Source organism: Anguilla rostrata, chromosome 8 (assembly GCF_018555375.3).
Source record: "Anguilla rostrata isolate EN2019 chromosome 8, ASM1855537v3, whole genome shotgun sequence".
Lineage (NCBI taxonomy): Eukaryota > Metazoa > Chordata > Actinopteri > Anguilliformes > Anguillidae > Anguilla > Anguilla rostrata.
Window position 1 is genome coordinate 46495711 of NC_057940.1, and position 22498 is coordinate 46518208.

General features: G+C 38.5%; 1 protein-coding gene across 6 annotated transcripts in view; it reads left to right on the forward strand.

Annotated features, from left to right (window-relative positions):
• csmd3b (CUB and Sushi multiple domains 3b) overlaps positions 1–22498 on the forward strand; it is a 919486-nt gene that overhangs the window by 585603 nt on the left and 311385 nt on the right. For all 6 annotated transcript variants that reach the window (XM_064348440.1, XM_064348441.1, XM_064348442.1 and 3 more), the window contains 5 exons: positions 665–789; positions 1129–1225; positions 15878–15982; positions 18241–18359; positions 18803–18872. In XM_064348440.1, coding sequence (XP_064204510.1) covers positions 665–789; positions 1129–1225; positions 15878–15982; positions 18241–18359; positions 18803–18872 — 516 coding nt within the window. The remainder of the gene's footprint in view (positions 1–664; positions 790–1128; positions 1226–15877; positions 15983–18240; positions 18360–18802; positions 18873–22498) is intronic.

Below are 22498 nucleotides of genomic sequence, written 5' to 3' on the forward strand. Positions count from 1 at the left end.
TCTTCTTTGTATAAGCAGATACTCAGATACTTTCCCATTTGTCTTCAGATACAGTCATCAATTTTCAATGTCCGTTTGAATATTTATACTCCTTCCTTATTTAGATTATGTCAAAGTAATATTAAAAGAGCAATGATACAAATTTACTTTGGATTCTCATGTATTTTTTACCAATCTTTGCCTAGTGCATGCCTCTTTTACTTATACTATTTTGTTAAAAGAATGAAATTGAGTAATATTACATCTATCATTTCTGCCAATGTGTCATGTCACATAAACATCAATTACTTACCATGCTATCTGTAAAGTATATGTCTGTCAGATCCCATACACAGTAAAATTATATTTAAGTATGGGATATGCCTTGCTTACCTGTTACTTGGTGGAAGGCTATCCCAATGGAGTACATTGAAAAATGCATGAAATTGCAAAAGTTAATGTGCCATATCATTATGTTACATATGCATACATAATGCATTTAAAAATAATTATATGGTATGCAAATGAAATTACAGATCCAGGAGATTGTAATAAAATAGTAGGGAGGGCTTTTGCTTTCTGAACCTGGATTTTCCACCTCTGGTTTCCATTTTATTTATGCTGCTACATGTAAGTTTTACTTTGTGTGGTGTGCTAATGTCCTGCCTATAAATTTCTGTTGTAGTGCCCTGTGGAGGACATCTGACTGAACGCCGAGGAACCATTCTCTCTCCAGGTTATCCGGAACCCTACGACAACAATTTGAATTGTGTGTGGAAGGTGTCAGTGCCCGAGGGAGCTGGAATCCAAGTGAGCAAACTGTTTGTGAAGTCTCACACATTAAATGTTTGAGATATTAAAATATTTCTGGCTTAAACAGTAGAAATGTTAATAAAGGCAAGAATGAATACCTGATTTTGAAAAAGGTATATTTAATTTATTTTGACTGGAACTCCTGTTTTAATTTTATATTTTGTGTCATTATATAATGTATTGATTGTAACTGGCAGGAGTTGCTTTTGTTTTTTATTTTATTTTCCTCAATGGGCTTTTCAGTGACAGTGTTGGAAATATGACATTACAAAGTATGACAAAGTTACTTTTCATCTTTGTCTTTACACACCCCACCCGCTTCAATCCCCTATTCAGATCCAAGTTATAAGCTTTGCCACAGAGCACAACTGGGACTCTCTGGATTTCTATGATGGGGCAGACAACAATGCCCCCAGACTCGGAAGCTACTCAGGTAAATTCCAGCAGAACATTAACTTCTGTACCTTCTGACCTCATGTAAACAGACAGAATTCATAAACAACTTCCTCACAATAAATTCACACATCCTCACAATAAAGCCCCAAACTTGGGGCTTATTGTCGGGGGATTTTGCATTATTTTTTTCTTCTTTTTCATACCAATTATCATCACAAATGACCCATTATCAATATTGTCCCAAGTGGACATTTAGCTGCATAGATCTGCTAATTACAAAATCTGATCAAAGCAGCCAATGCTAATACACAGGCGAAAAGACTTTGTGGTTGCCATCTTGGTTTTATATGTAATGGAAGCCAGCTTGTTTGCTAAATAATAATAATTTCCCAAAAATGAATCTTTGTGAGAAACCAATTTGTATTTCATTTAAATGCATTCTCTATTATTTGACATGAAAATCCCACATAAAATCATTTCATGACTCCAATAGCTGTGAAACTGACATTACAAGGTATGCCATAAAACCTGGCCTGATTTGTGAACTGTTAGACACCAACAAACATGGTGCAGCCAGCTACATAGCCACATTTGCTTCATTTACACAACTGGTAGGCTACTTAGCTACACGGCTTAATTAAACCAGCTGCATGGCTAGCTAGCTTTCTAATTTCAGCTCAGTTCAGTTAAAATTTAAAATAAAACTAGCATTTCCTTCATGCTCTTTGCTAATATTACTGAAGTGTAGCTAGCTAGCCAGCACTGGGGGCGACATAGCTCAGGAGGTAAGAGCAGTCAGAGGGCTGCCAGTTCAATCCCCAGACCTGGGCGTGTCTGAGTGTCCCTGAGCAAGACACCTAACCCCTAATTGCTCCCAATGAGCTGATTAGTACCTTGCATGGCAGCCTTTCACCATTGGTGTGTAGGTGTGTGTGTGAATGGGTGAATGAGAGGCATCAATTGTAAAGCTCTTTGGATAAAAGCGCTATATAAATGCAGTCCATTTACCATTTACCACTGAAACATATGGCAGCAATAAAGGGGAGCGTATCTATGTTCCGAGGGTCCTAAGTTCTACTGCACCTGACGAAACGTTGTGAACAATTTTTCATAATTTCCTGGAAAATATTATTATTATTGAGGACTTCTGAGAATAGCTGAGCCATTTGTTTGCTGATAGACCTCGCTGCAGGGCCGGCCCGTGTCATAAACGCTCTGTGCGGTTGTTTAGGGCCACAACCGCTAGGGGGGGCCACACGACCACAAGGGGGGGGGGGGGGGGCACATGATCCATTGTTTATATAAGGTAAATTTTCGTTATTTTCGTAATTAAGTTATTAATATACTATTGCGGCAGTATAAATTTTCAACGGAATGGCAACAGAACATTTCATAACAATGTAATGTAAGAAGGATTTTACCAAGCGACCCCCCCGCTTGACAGAATGCAACAGCACCAAATCCGCTCAACCACAGATTTGTTTAGGGCCACCAAAATCCTAGGAACGGCCCTGCCTAGCTGACATTGTTTTCTGGAGTAAGACAGAAAATCATTGATTTACTGTCTCTGTCTCTATCTGCTGAACACAGATAAGATTTCATATAGAGCTGGGGAACATAGGACCCTGGGAACATAGGACCCTTTGTCATGTTCCCATTATGTGCCATATAAATCTGGGGAACATAGGACCTTGGGAACATAGAAATGAAGGACTGGACAGCTAACTAGCAGCCTGCTTAACTAGTAGCTACCAAGCTATTCTTCAGATGTTTACAACATTGCACTAGCTTAGCAACGGGCTGTGCTGTTACCTTATAGCTAATTAAAGGTTAGCTATAAGTTAACCACATTCTCTTCAGGTAGTAAGATGAAAAAACACAGGGCAAAGTTACATTTTAATAGTTACATGAAATAATTTAGGAAACATGGGCTACATTTTGCTAGTTTAGAGCTAATAAGCAGCTTAGAGACAGTGCTTTGTGTGCATGAGTAGGTTGTCTTGTTTCACTGAAGAAAGATATGCTTGGTTTCAATGAGAAATTATAATACCCTGACTATATTATCCACTTTTTTCTGCTTGGGCTAACTTAAGGGCAGGTGGGGACACGCTGAACGAGGAAGGGAAAGTACCATGCTGGTCAAAGCATTTTGAAGCAGGGATAAGTTTGTGGGCTACAGAGTATAGATTTCTCTCTATCTGTGATTCTGTTTCTGCAGGTTTTCTGCAGACAGTAGGCACTGACATACACGCATGCCTCCTGAAGAGTGTTCCTGATCTGTTGGACAAACCGTTTGCGATTACTGAGCTCACCAGGACACTAGAAATTAAATTTGAATTCTTCAATAGGGGTTTCACAACAGCAGTTGTAGGAAAAATTCCAGTCTCTACTGATGTGTTGGTTATCTTCTGAGCAGATTCTATTTTCTATAAATACAGTAGGAACAGGGGTCAAGATGGAAAGTTGAAGATTTACTCTATGTTACAATCATACAGAGTTGTGTAAGAGAAATGCTATGAAAGCTTCCCATTGTGACTGGCCTGTTACAGGGAAAATAAGCTGGTGTGTCCAACAAGATCAGCTTTAATGGTTGTTACCTTGTTGTTATAAAATTGTGCAAGCTTTGAGGCAGAAGCTTATTTAAAGTTATTTTAATTACAGTGTCGTAGCCAAGTCTAGGTTCCTGAACTTTAAACTACAATTCATAATTATTCTTAAACACGTATTCTCTCTCTCACTGTATTTTTACAGTCTTACACCGTTTGATTGCTTGTGCCTGACACGAACGTCCTGTGTGTGGTAGAGAGAGAGACTGGAAGGAGTGTGGTGGAGTTTGTCACAGGATTGTATTGTGCTTTCAATTGTGTATTTGATATTAGTTTAAGTTTTTAAAACCCATGTAATAAGTAAGGTAAAACTGTTTTGCTCTTATGGTCAAAATCTCAGGGTGGGAATTTTCCACTTTTTCTTTTTGTCCTTCAAGCACTCGGCTACCAGACTAGCCTGTTAACTAATTCCAGCACCTTGTTTTTTTTGGTTTTTTTTTGTGGTTGTGGTTTTCTCCGGTTGTCCACTCTACTATGCTCAAAAATTTGCCTAAATTTTTACATGCTTGGCACATACTTGGTGTCTCCATCCCAGAGGGCCACATCCTCCCAGAAAAGAGAGTTGGTGATAGTGGGGGACTCAAGTATTAGAGTGGTAGACAGCATAGCGCCAAAAGGAATCCCATGTGGTGTATTGCATCCTGTGCCCAGGTAGGAGATCTCCTGGAGTGTGTGAACAAGCTTCTGGCCAGAGCAGGGAGGGATCCAGTGGTCATGGTTCATGTAGGGGCCAATGACATGCATGACAAATTTGTGAAACTAGCAGAAAAGATTAGGAGCAGAACCTCCACGGTGGTTTTTTTCTGGAATATTACCGGTACCACGTGCAAGCAGTGGGGAAGCAAAGTTTTATTTGGAGGTTTAACACGTGGCTACAAACCTGGTATAGGAAAAAGGGGTACAGGTTTATGGGGCACTGGGACTCCATATAATATTGTGAACACTAGTGAAATGTTTTTAAAACAAAATTTTAGTAAGGGGGGTGAGGGAATGGGAGAGGATCTGTAGAAGTAATAATGTGAAATGTCTCTGTTTTAATGCTAGATGTATCAGTAAAGTGGCAGTACAATAAATGTGGCAGAAATGCTACAAGTGATCTGTCATAAAATTTTGCAGATGATACAAAACTGGGAGGCCCTGCTGTTTGTTTGGAATCTACTAAAGTAATTAAAGAAGATCAGAACAAAATCCAGAAGTGGGCGTAATGGTAATTGTAATGGTTGATTAAAGCCTTCCAGCCTTACTGTGCTATACCAGTAAAAAAGGTCAAAGGATGCTGGGATATATGGCCAAATGTATTTAGATAAATTCAAGGAAGTTATACTTATATAATGCATTTGTTAGACCACACTTGGAGAGAGCATTGAGTGCAGTTCTGGGTACCATACTGCAAGGAAGATATAGAGGCTGTTGAAAAGGTTCAAAGAAGGGCAACCAAATTTATTCCTGGTATGAAAGATAAAAGCTATGAGGAAGGACTTAAGATGCTTAATCTCTCCGGTCTTATTAAAAGGAGACTTAGGAGGACTTAAATGAGGCTTTTAAATTCATGAAGGGGATTAACAAAGTGAACTGCAAGAGATTCTTCAGATTGAGTTACGAGAGTTACGTGGCCATTTAAACTCTGGGGATTTTCAAGACCAGCCTTGAGGTGTTAGGTACTATCTAGTCTGTAGGAAATCAGAGCACTAGGTACAATTTAGTTTGGATAATGGCAAGCATTGTTGGATGGCCTGTTCTCGTTATTATGTAATCTATTTTCAGCCACTTTGCAATCACTTTAGCTAATGTATTAATTACATGATTATTATATATTATTATAAGATAGGCTAAACTTAGAATTAACTTAGCCCTAACTGGTTTTTATTCAGATAGGATTACCTGAATGGACATTTTATGTTGTAGTCAAAGTTAATGAATGATTTACAAATACATTAACAAGTCAGTGGTTCAAGTCATCTCTTGTTGGAGTAAATTAGTTAACATATACATGAACTGACATTAACCGATCTTGTAGTTAACATGAAGTAATGATTTATAATGAACAATTCATGGAGTTGATTATTAACAGTTCGTACATACACCAACCAAACAAAACAAAACACACACAATAAGGAAGGGGAATTCACACACTGCGTCGCTCCTGTGTGCATCTCTCATTCCAGCACCCCGATCTCACTGCAGGCAGAGAATATAAACAATTAGCAATTATTTGTAATCACCCACACCTGGGTTGCAGCGCCAGCAAAACTGCTGCCCAAAGATGGTGCCCTAACCACACCACCCCTCCACAATTTCCCAGCCAAGTATTCTAACCTTTACTCACAATGAACTAATGTGAAACCAGAGAGGTCATCATTAGCTAATGTTATGTTGTCATTAGTTAAACCTATTTGTGTCACCTTTAGTAGACTAGGAGCAATTTCAATCTTTACCAGATGATTAACTCATGTAAAACCAGAGCTTGTTAAGCATTGATGTATGACAATTTATGATTAGTTAATCCAATGCGTTTACCCTATTGTAAAGTGACGCCTATTCGCATATTTATGAATGGTTAACTAATGTGAAACCACAGCTTGTTAAGCATTAACTGATGTTATTTAATCATTCACTATTCCAAAGTCTATGTCCTATTCTAAAGTGGCAATTATGCATATATTTACCAATGATTAACTAATGTGAACTTGAGCTTGTAACCTAATGATAATTTTCTATTATTTCTATTCCTATTTGTGTACCCTATTGTAAAGTGGTACCTATTCATATAATTACCTATGGCTAAGTAACGTGAAACCAGAGCGAGCTAAGCATTTACTCATAATTTATCATCAACTTATCCAATCTGTCTATGCTATTTTAATGGCAACTATTCACATCTTTACCAATGATTCATTAATGTGAAACTACAACTTGTAAATCATTAATGATAATTTATTAGTTAATCCTTGGTGTATCTACCCTATTGTTGTCGTTCCCAAACTTGGTCCTCTTGGTTTTGTTCCAACAACAATTTCAATCCCTGAATTTTAACAAGCTTTTACTAATTACATGCTTTTCATGTTTAGAGGGATTATTTCCGCTCTTAAGCGACCTGGTCAGAAATAGCTATGCAGGCCATGAAGAATAAAATCCCCATGTTCACATTGTGGTTATTGTGCTATATTCCAAACAATTACATAAAAGGAGGTTACAAAAAAATTGAACTGATAAAATTAAAGACTGAGATTAATCAGTAGTGTCATGGGATTGGCAAAGGAATTGACCCAAATGCAGAGTTAAAAAAACCCAAGAACTCCAAACGGGAAATTCAGACTTTAATAACAAAAACTGAAGAACAAACGCAGATAACCAAAAAATGCCTCACAGGGCAAATCCCAAAAACAGAAAATCCAAAAATCACAAAAAAAAGCCAAACAGGCAGGGCAGAAACAGGCAGACAAAAACAGGCACAGGGAAACACGGGCAAACTCTCAGGCAACACGGAGGCAGGAACACAGGTAGACACTTGGTGCAAAATACAAGCGAAAACACAAGGAATCAGCACCCGAGTCAGGGAAGAAGAAGACTTAAATAGACAAGACCCTAACGAGACACAGGAGGGCACAATGCACAATCAGACCACAGAGGGAAGGGATAAATAGACACAACTGAAAAACAATAATAGAATAATTGGAACCAATAAAACAATTAAACAGGGAAAAGGAACGAAACTACCGCCATCTGGCGGCCCAAAAAAGGAAAAAGAGAAACAAAGACAGTAGGCTCCTAATTAGGTTTTTGAACACATGTTTGAGATTTCATCATTTTTTTTCTTAAACTAGCGTTTCCCCCTAGTTTAAGAAAAAACTAGGTTTGTATTTTGGTCTGTGTTTCTGGGCTTCGTGCCGGCAGATGGTTGGCTTTACCTTTTCGTTTTCCTAAGCTGCGTCTTAGGTTCTTGGGTATCTCGGTGTTCGACCCCAAGTTTTCCTTTTTGTTTTGGGTCTGAGCTGCGACTCAATTACATTGGGTTTTCTGTCCCAACTATTGCAGTGCTCAGTGTTTTTGTTTCTCTGATTCTCGCCATTGTTTTTACTATACAGGGTTGTTTTCTGTTTGACTGTTTTTTAAGGCTTGACAGGGAGTTTGAGTTCTCACTGCTGTCAGTCTGTTTTATTTTTTCCCTTCCTCGTTTCCTCTAGCCTCAGTGGCTTATCACCTCGGGGATAAGCTTTTCGAGTCCCTGTACAGTTGCGTGTGGTCCTCCGGCACTCCCCCCTCCCTCACACTCTAAGGCCAAAATCTAAACCCTACATATCCTACAGGGGTCAAGGACAGATTTTGAAAGGGTGTATGGGGGACAAAGTGTGAGAAATTTGTATGGGAGTCGACCGAAGATTTGGAGTTTTTTTAGGGAGAATTAATTTTGGCATATGGCACCTTGGCTTTAAATATATATATATATATATATATGAGACGTCAGCTGACCTAGCTAGACTGTAATTGAACAGCTTCGCTTCAAACGTTCAATTGAACAAGTAACATTAAAGATCTATTTTATGGGTCAGTGCTATTGGTTGTGCTAGCTACATCATAGAATTGCAATCAAAAAAAGGCTAACATCAAACATTTGCTTTGTGTCAGTTTGATCAAAGAAATTAAGTTAAAACGGCTGAATTACGATTTCAGTAAGAAATGTGTTGTCACGCTTTTCCCTGCTGTCCATGTTATAAAGCTCCATTTTGCCCTTCCTAAAACTAGTCTTAGCAACTGACATTAGGAAATGAAAAGGTTATTTTGATCCAGCACTATTGGGATAGCAGGTATATGCGTACACAGCACTGACAGTTTGGCACTTTTCAGGGTTCCCCACAGAAATAACCGCAATTACCACAGACTCTCTGCCCTTTAAACATTTATTTCTGTACCTTCTGACCCCATTTCTACAGACAGAATTCACAAACAACTTCACACGTCCACACAATAAAGCCCTAAACTGGGCATTTTGCATTTTTTTCCTTCTTTTTCCTGCCTGATTACATCATCACAAATGCCACAAATAATATGTCTCCCCATTGGACATTTAGGTACATCAACCAATAAAAACATTGAATGCACACAGGAAATGACATATACACGTGCACTCGTTTAAAAGAGCAAAACTTTTCTGTTGCTATGTTTCCATCACTGGTAGCTCACGGGTAGCGTGTCTGCCTGCAACGCTTTTGGATGAGTGACAGGCGAGATTCAAATCTTATTATTAATAATAATACTAATAATAATAATAATAATAATACATTTAATTTGTAATGCACTTTCCATTAGACATAAATCCCAAAGTGCTACAGAGTAAAAAACAGAAGCATAAAAATAAAAAAAAATAGCAGAGAACATTAAAAGCCACACAAAGGAAGAAGGCCTGAATTAAAAAGGAAAAATGGCCTGATTAAAAAGCAAACGTTTATAGACAATGCATAAAAACAAAGATAAAAACCAGCACAAAGTTAAGGAAAAGCTCTGTTAAAAGGAAGGTTTTTAGGCCCCTTCTAAAAGCATCAATAATCTGTGGTGTCCTCAGGTGGTTGGGGAGAGTATTCCACAGATGAGGTGCAGCCGAGCAGAAGGCCCGATCCCCCATGGTGTGAAGCTTAGTCCTGGGGGAATGGAGAAGGTTGTTATTTCTGGATCGCAGGTTACGGGTGGAGGTTTGTGGCATAAGAAGTTCCTTGAGGTAGGGAGGGGCATTTCCGTGGATGCACTGATGTGTTAGCAGAGATATTTTGTATTCGATCCTGAAGGAGACAGAGAGCCAGTGTAGTGAGTGCAGGACGGGTGTGATATGTTCATATTTTCGCACTCTCATCAGATCAATGTTCTGGATGTATTGGAGCTTCTGGAGGCTGTTGCTAGGAGTCCCGATGAGAAGTGTGTTGCAATAGTCCAGCCTTGAGGAGACTAAGGCATGGACGAGTTTCTCCACGTCTGTGGGACGGAGTTTGGAGATGTTCCTGAGGTGGTAGAAGGAGGTTTTGCACAGTTGTTTGATGTGAGCATCAAAGGTCAAGTGAGGATCGAACCCAATGCCCAGGTTGGAGACTGATGAGGAAAGGGGAACGTCTTAGCCAGAAAACGTGATGCGAGTTATGGGAGATGACTGGACCTGGTGTGGGGTGCCAACTAAAATAGCCTCAGTTTGGAGCTATTTAGCTGCAGGAAGTTGTATTTCATCCAGGCCCTTATCTCCTCAAGGCAGGTGGTTAGTGATGATGATGATGAGGATGACGACGATGACGACGACAAGGCTGCAGGGGGGTTGGGACAGTTTTTAGGTATAGTTGCGTGTCATCAGCGTAGCAGTGGAATGATATTCCATGCCAGCTAATGACACGGCCAAGGGGGAGTATGTACAGGGAGAACAGGGTGGGACCGAGAACCAACCCTTGAGGGACACCACAGATGACAGGGTGTGTCCGGGACTTTGCACCTCCCAAGGAAACATACTCAGCATCAGCCGCCATCAGCAGGTCGTTAGCCCTGACCAGACCTGTAAATCTTAATGTAATAAAGTTCTCAACAGCAGCAGAATGGCCACATTTCACATCAATCAAGCGTACCTATCTGTCAGGCAGAAGCCATGGGGAAATGGGATGTAAACGGGAAGAATTAGACGCTTTTTTTAATGACACGGCGATCTACCAGCAGTAACTTGTTTTTCATCAGATTCATTATTCAGCTGAGGATTGCAACATTAGCCACTTAACACGCCAAGAACTAGGTAACATTAGCTGGGCTAATTAGGAACCCCTCTGATTAAGAACCTATTGCTTACTAACTAGCCCTAGGGTTGCCACCTTTGTTCTGGCAAAATATGGGACAGGATAGGGGGGGTGGGGGGGGATTGGGGTGCAAAAAATGTTTTCACCCGGTGCTGAAATTACTTCAAAGCAATCCATTACAACGACACACATGATTTACAGTGCTTTGTTCAACGGAAAAAATAACAAAAGCACTATGATTTACAAGTGTAAGAAAAATATTGCATATTATAGCTTGGCTTTGTAATGCTGATTGGTTTTACACAAAACAGGCTGAAACATCACAATAACATATTTTCCTCCCAATCAAATGGAAACTATCAGTAACTGCAAACATTCCAACAACAAAATATAAAAAACAGCGAGGCACTTCACTTCCCGAGGCAATCAGTGAGGTAGCGATAATGACACTGACTTAACGTGCACTCTCACGCAGCAGCGTGCAGAGGCTGAGCCTATCTGTCTGGAGCTCACAGTCACCACCAGTAAAATTACACTTCTCAACTCCGCTTGTAAAGCTGGTTTGAATGTTATTCTCAGCAGGTTGAATACCTAGTGTTATATATGAAATGACGTGCACGAAAATACGGGACAAATTGCGTCCCATATTTAATCAATACGGGACGTAGCATTTTACTTTGAAATCCGGGACGATCCCATATTATACGGGACGGATGGCAACCCTAGCTAGCCCATAGCAAGGCCATTTGCAGTTTCTAAGAAACACTTGGCTTCATGTCAGTCTACTGCTGGTACATTGACAGAAGTGCTATGAAGCATTTAGGTTTTTAAACAAAGGTGTGCATAACTATGTAATTAATGTGCAAAGTGGCTAATGCCACAATCACCAGCTGAATAATGAATAAAGTTAAGTAAAAAGGTTTGAGTGCTGGAGCTAAATAACAACGCTTCCTTCCTTTTGTTATAATATAAGGGGACAGCCTGAGGGCAGTTCATCAACCCTGCTAATCCTGACAGAAGCTAGAAATATGCATTTATTTGCCTGTGTATATATTATATTAGCCAGCAAAAGATATAGCCAGTGAGCGACAGACAACTATTTCTCTCTCACTAGCTAGGAAGAAGCTAGCTAGCAAGATAGATAGAGATCTAGGTAGCTCTCTCACTAACTAGTTATCAATCTATCTTGCTAGCAAGCAAGACAGCATCACCTAGCTAATACATACACAGCACTTACTGGTGTATATGTCAGAATGGCTGATTGTAGGCTATTTGGATGGCAGGTATGCCATCCCGCCAAGTTACGCTTTGGCGGGGGCATGCCCCATACCTATACAGCACCGAGAGTTTGGCACTTTTCAGGGTTCCCCACAGAAATAATCACAACAGCCACAGACACTCAGCCCTTAAAAACATTAAATTCTGTACATTCTGACCCCATTTCAACAAACAGATTTCATAAACAACACACAATAAAGCCCCAAACTAAGGGGATTTTGCGTTTTCTTCTTCTTCTTCTCATTCTTCTTCTTCCTCTCATTCTTATTTTTCCTGCCGCCTATCCCACTAATAACATGTCTCCCCATTGGACATTTTACCGACACCCGCCAAATCTTCACCTACACGACCCAATGAAAAACTCGCATACACACGCAAAATACCCATACCCTTTTACTCTGAAACAAACAGCTAGTTCGCCTGTGGCCTAGTGGGCAAGGTTACAGTCTTGGGAACACAGGGTCCTAGGTTCAAGCCCAGCTAGGAGCGCCTTTCTTTAAAGGAGTACCATGGTGATTTTCACACTTTCTCGGTTTCATGTGCTATTTACACAAGAGGCATTGAAGAAACACAATGAGTAAAGTATTAAATATGTCCGTTCTGCATTTTTGGCGAAATATGCGTTTTAAATTTATCGTCCTATTTTCAACCGGTTGAGAAAGTTGTCAACTTGGTGCGTCACAAACACAGTAACCACTCCCCTTTCCACGCCCCGTAAACCCATGGATAACTCCAGACCCATAGTTTGCGCCGCTGGCTTACAGGCAAAACAATGCAAATATTTGACTAACGTTAGGTTCACTTAAATTAGAGTGCCTTTTAAGGACTATTAGATTATTTCTGGTTATATTCATTTAGCTAGCTAGCTAATGTTAGCTAGCTAGGTAGTTTGCTTTCATAAGGCAATGTTATCGATAACGTTAGCTAGCTAGTTTGGTTTTATGAGGATGTTATAGTTGTGCTTTTATCTTAACTTGGCTAGCTACATAGCAAAAATTATAATTGGATATAAGTCAACGTCTTTACCTTAGCTATCTATCGGTACTTCATATACTACTAAGCTAGCTAGCTTGTGAAAAGTCTCCCAAAAACAGCACGTATCATGGGGGTAGCTATGGTAACGGGGCACGGTCTGTCAATCATAGCTAACTGACAGTTCTCATTACCATGCCCAGGCGGTTCGGGTGAACTTTTATAGTGGGAAATTTAGGCTTAGAAAAACACGTTTTAAAGTACATTGAAATGACTGAATAATAAAAAAATTATGCACATTTGTGGGAATTGAACGTGACACTGGGAAGTGTCACGTTCAACCACCATGTTACTCCTTTAGCCTGCTTTTACCCTCACTAATACTTGTCTACTACTTATCAATTATTGCTTTTGCACCATATCTACCAGCCGTTCCCCGAACGTATACACTGTATTATGACGTACCGTCTGCACGTTCAATTGTTAACCGGCTACAATATTGCAAAGCCATATGGATTCAACGGGAGCTCTTCTGCGCTTACTCGCCTGTGTTCTTCTTTAAAACCACAGACAGGTTTGCTAATGATATTTCACGCATTGCATAGCTATGTCATGGTGCTGCCCCTAACAAAGTGACAGACTGGTAAACCTCCGGTTGAACGATTGAATCCCGCCTCATCCTCAGGCAGATAATTTCCTCTTTTACACTAACGTTCTCTTACGCTTATATTTGCTTTACCAAAACTCACTCATGGCCACCCATATGCATTCCATGACGGCAAATGTATTCCTTTTATTAAAAAGTTACACCAGTTCACCGCTGTGCCATTTCTACTAACTACATTTCTTCACTTGGCTACCGTACAAAACCTTCTTATCACCAAACGCCACGTTTCTACATTCATGTTACCTCGCCCTGTTCTCTATCTAGCCACATACAAACAATTACTACATATGTACGTTCTGCAACTCCCCATTAAAACATTACATTTAAAATCATGATTCACTCATAATTATAACTACTAGTACTGAACATGAAAAAAACACAGCAGTGCAATAGATTTCACACGTTACTTAACCCTCCACTTTAACGGTTAACACTATATAGCGACTGTTGTATATACCGTTCGATCAGGAATATAAGCTTGCTCATGGTCACTCCATTTCCTTCGCACTATACTCCGTGATCATGTCAACCTTCACCTACATGCCCATTCTGCTAAAAACATATTGTTTCAACTACGGAATTTCGTCATTTCATCTTAATTTCTCTCACACTGTTGTTATTTTCTCATATGCAAAGCCTGCTGGGACATATGCGTCTGCTCCTATTCTCCACTATCATGTTTTCCGGTTCTAGTTTACCGAAACAGCGAAGAGTATTCCTACCTGCAGATAAGCCTTTCAAAATGCCTTATAAACCTTATAAACACTAAAAGTGCATCTCCACGAAATAACAGAGCAGCAGAAGACTACACAAGTTGCGACCTAGGGAGTTATAATTCTACGGGCTTACTGATTCTTTTGTCAGTCAAGGCTCGTTGGATGGACGTCAAATCCGTGAGTACATACACTGGCCATATTTCATCTGCGTTTCTAATGCGTTTACGCTTACGCCACTGCATCCTTTCTCACAGCCACTGTTTTTACATATAGGCTATAGCAAACCGAAACTGCTGAACGGTACACGCTCATCAGACTGTACAAATTCACACAACGATAGCCATAATCCACAACCGTTTCTTGCAGGGTCGCATTTCTCACTCTCATAATAAAACGCTTTGCAAAAAGAAATGATATCTCATAAAGAACACGTTTTCAATGTACAAAAATGCCGAGTTACTCAAAAGTATTGATATCAAAATTACGCCAAGTTACGGTACTACAAACAATATAGGCTATCTTGCCTCACCGAAATGACATAAGATGTATTTCAAAGCAATGCTACCCAATATTTCCTCAGTTCTTTCAAGTCACTTGGCCCTGTGTTTTGTAATCTTACCATTTTACAATGTCATGCAAACTTTGTGTCAGATCACACATTACGTAAGCGTGATGATATGGTAACATATTACACTGAAGTAGGCTGGTTTTAAATAAATAAACATTTATTTAAAGTAAAAGATTTTTTTGGTATTATGAAAATGGCAACAGGTATTTCCACAATAGCACATACCCAGCAATTGACTCATCATGGTTAAGTATTTCACTAAATCACTCCCACACAGAACTTTTCTGCCCTTCCTTTTTTTTATGCCTCCGCGACGGCGCAGCCGTGGCTGGAGGCATTATGTTTTCGGGTTGTCCGTCCGTCCGTCTCGATTCTTTTGAACGCGATATCTCAGGAACGCCTTCAGGGAATTTCTTCAAATTTGGCGCAAACATTCACTTGGACTCAAGGATGAACTGATTAGATTTTGGTGGTCAAAGGTCAAGGTCAAGGTCACTGTGACCTCACGTCCATCCCATTCTTGTGAACGCGATATCTCAGGAACGCCTTGAGGGAATTTCTTCAAATTTGGCACAAACGTCCACTTGGACTCAAGGATGAACTGATTAGATTTTGGTGGTCAAAGGTCAAGGTCACTGTGACGTCACACAACATGTTTTTGGCCATAACTCAAAGATTCATACTGTGTCAAAGTTTCACACAAATGTCTAATAGGATAACATGATGAAGTGATGACATTTTATATCCAAACTGGCTACTGGTTGGCAGAGACATACAACCGCAAGGCGGTATTTCTAGGTTAATTTTTTTGTCTCCATTGCTGCTTAAGACAAATGGACACCGAAATTGGCGCAATGAGAGTCTAGTCTGCTAATTCGTGCCTGACGAAAAATGAAGCTTAAAATATGCTCACATTTTAGAGAATGTAATTAATATTTTCCACATTAATTACGTTAATTAATTATTTCACCCACCCACAACCCATCCGCTATTAATCAGAATGTTAGTTTTTATGACTCCGCCCGCCCGATCCGCAGATTAACCACGGTGCCCGCAGATATAACTGCGATCCGCGCATCACTAGACTCTTGACAAAAGACTAAAAGACTTTCTTATTTTTTCAGGGACAACAATCCCACAGCTCTTGAACAGCACATCAAACAACTTGTACCTGAACTTCCAGTCAGACATCAGTGTGTCAGCAGCTGGGTTCCACTTGGAGTACACAGGTAACATAATATTTTCCATTCCTTTACGCCCTGAGTCTCCATACACTTCCATTCCATCAAGTTTGTATTTGAAATTGTCCTTTCAGAATGTAATTTCATATGTTACTCTTTCAAGAAAATTGCATTCATTATAACAGTGGTATTCCACCTCGGTCCTCAGGACCTCCTGTGGATTCTGGATTTAACAAGCTGTTAATTTATCTTAATTATGTCATTTTCATGCTTAGATGGATTATTTACCCTCTTAAGCCACATTACATCATTAATAGCTATACATGCCATGAAGAATAAAAGTCCCATGTTCACGTTGTGTTTATTGGGCTATATTGCAAAGAACTGCTTAAAAAGAGGTAACAAAACTTTGTAACTAATCATACTTGAGGGCTGAGGGGTAATTAATAGGCTCCTAATTATGTTGTCAAACAAATATGTTTAAGTTCTTTTATAATTTTTTTTTCAATTAATGCAGTTTTGGCTCATTATCATTTGCTCTGTCGGAATTCTTCAAAAAGAGAGAGGAGGGAAATAACTATAAATAATGGTTTTCATATTTGGCTCAATTCTGAAAATATTACTGGAGACAGGTTCTTTTTTTAGTACAAACAACCTACATCCATCAGTTATGATTACACACTTGAATGAAGTTTCTGGGACATACCATTCACTAGAAATCTGACTAAAAGTACAGAGAGTGAAATGTTGCATTTAATCCTGTGGTTGGGGTGCAGGGTACATCTAACAGTATTAATGTCTTTAAAAGTTTACATAAAGTAAGGCAATGTTTTTCCTGGCCTACCTATATCGGTGAAAATCTAGCACAAGACTACATCACTTATTCTCCGGTTCCTGTTTAATGTCTTTTAGATCCAAACAACTGTATCAGTCAATGTGACATGTCACCACGTAGCCTATAGTTAAAGTTTATATATATATATATATATATATATATATATATGAAGATCAAGTCTGAGTTTAACAAATTCAATCAATTGGTTAATCAGTAATCTACTGGTAACAGGCTGACAACCCCATTAGGTTTAACCTTGCAGGGGCTTTGTACTTTTGCCTGGGTAGTAAACCAAGCAAGCTAACATGCAATATCAAAACTATGCAATCTGTTGGTCAATAAAACTGTTTACAATTACATACATTTGGATTCCTTGACACACAATACAGTTGGTACAAGACTTCACCAGCATATAGCCAAAACAGACTTTTGGTAATATCTCTCAAGATATTTATTGAACTCTCCTGCCGTTCATTGGAGAAAAAGAGATGGTAATTTAGCATGTTTTACCTGAAATACGTTGTTCAAGCTTGATGCATTGACCTAAAAAGTCCGTGTTACCTTTTTTTTTCTTACCTTGTGTTAGATTTGGCCCTGCCCTCCCCTACCTCCCAGACGGTTAGTCTTAGTAGCCATGTGCCCACACTTAGTAGCCTGTTGATTCACCTCAATCTTTAAAACTAATCAAACTTGAGGACTGATCAGGTACATTTTTTGTTACCTCTTTTTATGTAGTTGTTTGCAATTCAGCACAATAAGCACAATGTGAGCATGGGACTTCTTTATGGCATACATTCTGACATAATGAAGCTTTAGAGGGTAAATAATACGTCATGAAAAGCATCTGGGGGGCGACATAGCTCAGGAGGTAAGACCGATTGACTGGCAGTCGGAGGGTTGCCGGTTCAAACCCCGAAGTGTCGAAGTGTCCTTGAGCAAGGCACCTAGCCCCCAACTGCTCTGGCGAATGAGAGGCATCAATTGTAAAGCGCTTTGGATAAAAGCGCTATATAAATGCAGTCCATTTATTTACCATCTAATTAAGAAAAATTAACCATTTGTTAAAATTCTGGAGCTGAATCTGTGGTTCGAATAAAAACCACAACTATGATTTGAGGGCTTTTTGGTCATTTTAAAGTAAGTATTGTATAGATGTACTGACCTGTGTATAGACAAATGTGTGATTTAAGAGTACTAGTTCTATTTATCATATTTAAATATATATTTATTGCATGTTAATGTACTTCAATTAGTCAGCACTGTATTTAATGCTAAAAGCTTAGGAAGCCTGTTCTCAATTACATAGTTTTTAATCAGATGAGTTTTCTATTTAATGCTCATAAATATCTAAACTGGAAGTAATTTAATGTAAGTGACTTGACTATGCACCCTTAACAGTCTGAAATAAATCGTTTTAATCCACTAGTCTCTATTAATATATCTAGCATATCTCCATTTTCTCTTTCTGAAGCAATTGGGTTGGATTCCTGCCCAGAGCCTCAAACTCCCAACTATGGGATTAGAGTGGGGGACCGCTACATGGTGGGGGATGTAGTACAGTTCCAGTGTGAACAAGGCTACTCTCTGCAGGTAAGCAAATCAGGGTGCTATACATACACATCCAGGTCCAGGTTAAGTTTTCCCCAATTCTAAACAGTGAGCAGTTTTTAAATAAGTGAAACAGGTTTTGCAGATGGGCAGAGGAATATTTGGGCTGTCAGAGTAAGGGTCATTATGATTAAAAGTGCAAACTTAATCATACCATCTCCGAACCTATACATTTCCTCCCTTCAACATCTGGCACAAACTATCATCTTTATGCAAGGACAGGGTGGCACATAATAGTTCTGACAAGAGACAGAGTTAAATAGAAATGTAGATTATACAAATATTGGTAATAAATAATATGGGTATCTCTTGGTGTACCAAAGTAGTATAATTAGATTTTCACTGAGTTATTTCTTGATATGCACTTCATATTCTCATTCATTCGTATTTTGGTTTGTATTGTAAAAATGTTTTACTCATTTCAGGGGAACCCTTATATTACCTGCATGCCTGGTCCTGTCCGAAGATGGAATTACCCTGTGCCTCTGTGTCTTGGTAAGTGAATAAAATGGTCCTGATTTCAATGTCAATCTCAGTGCCCAGACATAAAATGCGCAAGTACGTGCAGCATTCAGAGCAAATGGAATGATGGCTGAAGAAAGAATAACAGCTGGAAACAGATGGGTGAGTGTAGAGCAGGGGTGCACAAACTTTTTCAGCAATGTCCCAAAGATATTAATCCATGCTTTTCAAGACCCAAACTGATATCGTATTCAATTATAACAATTATTTGGTAATTAATTGATAAACCGCAAACAATATCCATGTTTTTAATACCTAAAAGCTAAATGAAAGGACAAACTTATTGAACTTATCAGGCATTTAATCACAGGAAGCACAGTCAAATTAACAGAATGTAAGGCTTTATCAATGAAGCATAGTATGGGTAAATTGTTCAAAGCTGGCAGACAGAAAACCGTAAGATAAAACTATTCTTACAGTGGTCACTGGTTTCAGATGACGCTTCTGCCGAGAGAGATCTTCCCGGCAGCAGCAAATTTGCATACATTTTCTTTGTATTTCTACAGGAGCTACTTTTGTTTGCAAAACCACCACCAGGTGGCAAATGTGAGCACTCAAAACCATGTCTGGCAGTTAACACTTCAACTGTGGCACTCACGAGCAAAGTAGAAGTGTTATCGCCACTCTTATTTTAACGGGAAAAGAGAGGAAAATACATTTTAAAGATAAGCCAAAAATAGGGACATGCTTGTTACCCATAACATTTTTGTGTGTATTTGAGTGGCATTTATGTCTATAAACGGTTATTCAACTAACTTTGTGGTCAGACTTTGAAACTTAATAATAGTCAGATAATTGTTGACACAGTCTAAAGTCATCCAAGTTAGTTTCACTTAGGATATAGGGGAGAGTTTTTATAAATGTAACGCATCATAAATGTAACACAGTTAATTCGTTTTTATTCACTGCTGCTAGTCGTCAATTTTTATTTTTTAATTACGGTGAAAAGGAGATACGTCTTTTCGATTCCCAGTTTCCAACCTGCTGCCAGTGTGAGATGATGCATACCCCCCTTGGGAGGTTAAAACCGATTTTTCAGAAAACAGAGTTTGACACTTTATTTTTAATCCATAATGGCATAAATGCTACAGTATAATCAAATAATAATATATAAATCGTTGGCTTTACAAAACATAAGAAAATAGTTGTTTCCTTTAATACAATGTTAAAAAAAATTAGCTGATTCCCTCGGCAAGTCATAACTATCATTGGGGAGAAAGGATCTGTGTGTACTTTTTGGTCAATCGTTTTCCATTTCAGAAACAGATATTAAAAAGCAAGAAATTAAGGGGTGTTCGATATTCATTTTAAAACATAAATCGAGAAATGAGAATCAATTGGTTATTTGTGTTGCTGACTGATATTAAACATACAATTACATAAACTGAACAAGCTCTCAATTTTAAAGATTATGGTATTATGTTCAGTTTTTATTATACCAAAAAGGTTAGATTTTTTTATAATTACCCAATTGACTTTGGTTCGTATTAAATCGTACTAAAGAAAACAGCTGTTATTTTCTGATAAGTTAGTATTTATATGTTGCTATTTGAGTAGCATTTATGAAATTGTGAAAAATAAACTGTTTGCTGAAAAATTGCCAAAACAGGTTTGACGTCCCTGTTAGGGTCTTACGAGTCTTATGTTGCAAACTGTTGTAATGTTTTTTTTTTTTTAAGAAAGTTGCCAGAAATATTTGAATGGCTTCTATGCTGATACCAGCCCAATATCCTCTGGTATTAGGGCTTTATTTTTCCCAAGTACTAATGTTATCTTAACCCCTTTGTGCAAGCCTCCTAGTGGCCGGCACGCTGGCGTGCCCAGATTACTGAACTCAGACATTCAGTGCTACTGCAACCAAAGTACGAGTTAAAAACAGAAACGCGTTGTTTTAGTTTCATAAGTAGACGATACACAACTATGCCAAATACGGAGTTTCGCAGAACCACCATTGTCGCTCTGGTCGTTCATTTAACACGCCCCCCTCCCTGCAGTCTCATCTACAACTACACCCCCCACCCATGACATAATGGACAATATTGTCTATCTGTCCATTCATAAGAATATTCTTTCACCACTCAAAAATTGTATTTCCTCATAGCAACAAGATAAACTCGACAATAGGCCTAAGATATGCCAATACAGCAGTGAAAACGCTGCTCACTGAATAACGAAGTAAACGAGACAAAGTTTTTTTTTTAAATTATGCCATGTCATTCTACATTCAATATCTGTGACTAAATATTGAATAAATATACAACCTTACCATTGGTTTTATGCATAGTGATGTCCCTTTTGAGATTGAGTGGTCATATATTGTCTTGGACAATCCATTTGTGAAATATACACACATTTGTGATGCCTCGGTACCTTCCAAAATAGCTGTGCGTAATACCACACGTTGTTTACACCATTGTCGCTCTTTTTAGTACAGTCTGGCTTGATTGACAATTCACTTATTCAGTAGGTGACAGTATAAGCTTTCTAACGATGTGTAACTTGTCTATTTTTGCTTTTGGAATAGCGTTTTATATCTCAGAGTAACCGAAAGTTTTCTCATCATCGCATTAACTTGCGCATTCCCTCTGTGGTAGCATTAAAAGATACTGCACCTGACGAAACATTGTGAACAATTTTTCATAATTTATTGGAAAATACTATTATTATTGAGGACTTCTGAGCATAGTTAAGCCATATGTTTGCTGATAGACCTAGCTGATATCGTTTTCTGGAGGAAGACCAAAGCGGATAGAACTGTATCATTGATTTACTGTCTCTGTATCTATCTGCTGAACACAGATAAGATTTCATCATTGCTATGTAAGTATTACTGCTCAAAATATTTCGGTTATCTATGTTATTTTTTTAATTGAGTGGCTTTAAATAGGTTAGTGGTATTTTATAAGGAGAATATTTCACACTGTAATTTAAGCGTTTGTTGCTAATTTAATAGTTTTTGTGATGCATGCAACAGTGATGACGTGAGAGTTGGAACATTGCCAAAATGTTTATGCCGTCCCATCCCCATACAAGAAAACATACAAGAGTACAGAGTATAGAAATACATACAAGAGTTAATTATTACACATTTAGGTACTGCACCACATTGTGTGACAATACTTTTGCATTATTTTCTAATCTGATCTCAATGTTTCATCTTAAACTTTCATAAGGAGCTTATTTATATTCTTTATAACGGACAAGATTTTTTGAGAGATTTTGGATATGTTTCTGGAACCCTAGATATTTTAGACCACTGTACTGATGAGTTTCTTGAGTCAAAACAGTTTGTAGTGAAATATGTGAATATGTTGTGATTTACAGCAATGCATAATTTAGACATTTTGGATAGATTTGCAGACGCTGGGTACACTGCTTAGTTTTTGCTTCATAGATCTATAGTAGTTCTACATATCCATCGTTATATTTTATGAACTTGTGGTCAAGAAGTTTTTGATCCAGGACATGTATAGTTTAACCTGCTGTATATATGCAATCTCTCAGTATTTCATTGCAAACTAAAAAAATAGCAAATCCATTTTTGATTTTTTACCTATACAGTTGCATTTGTGGCAAACATTTTCTTCCAAAATTATGAA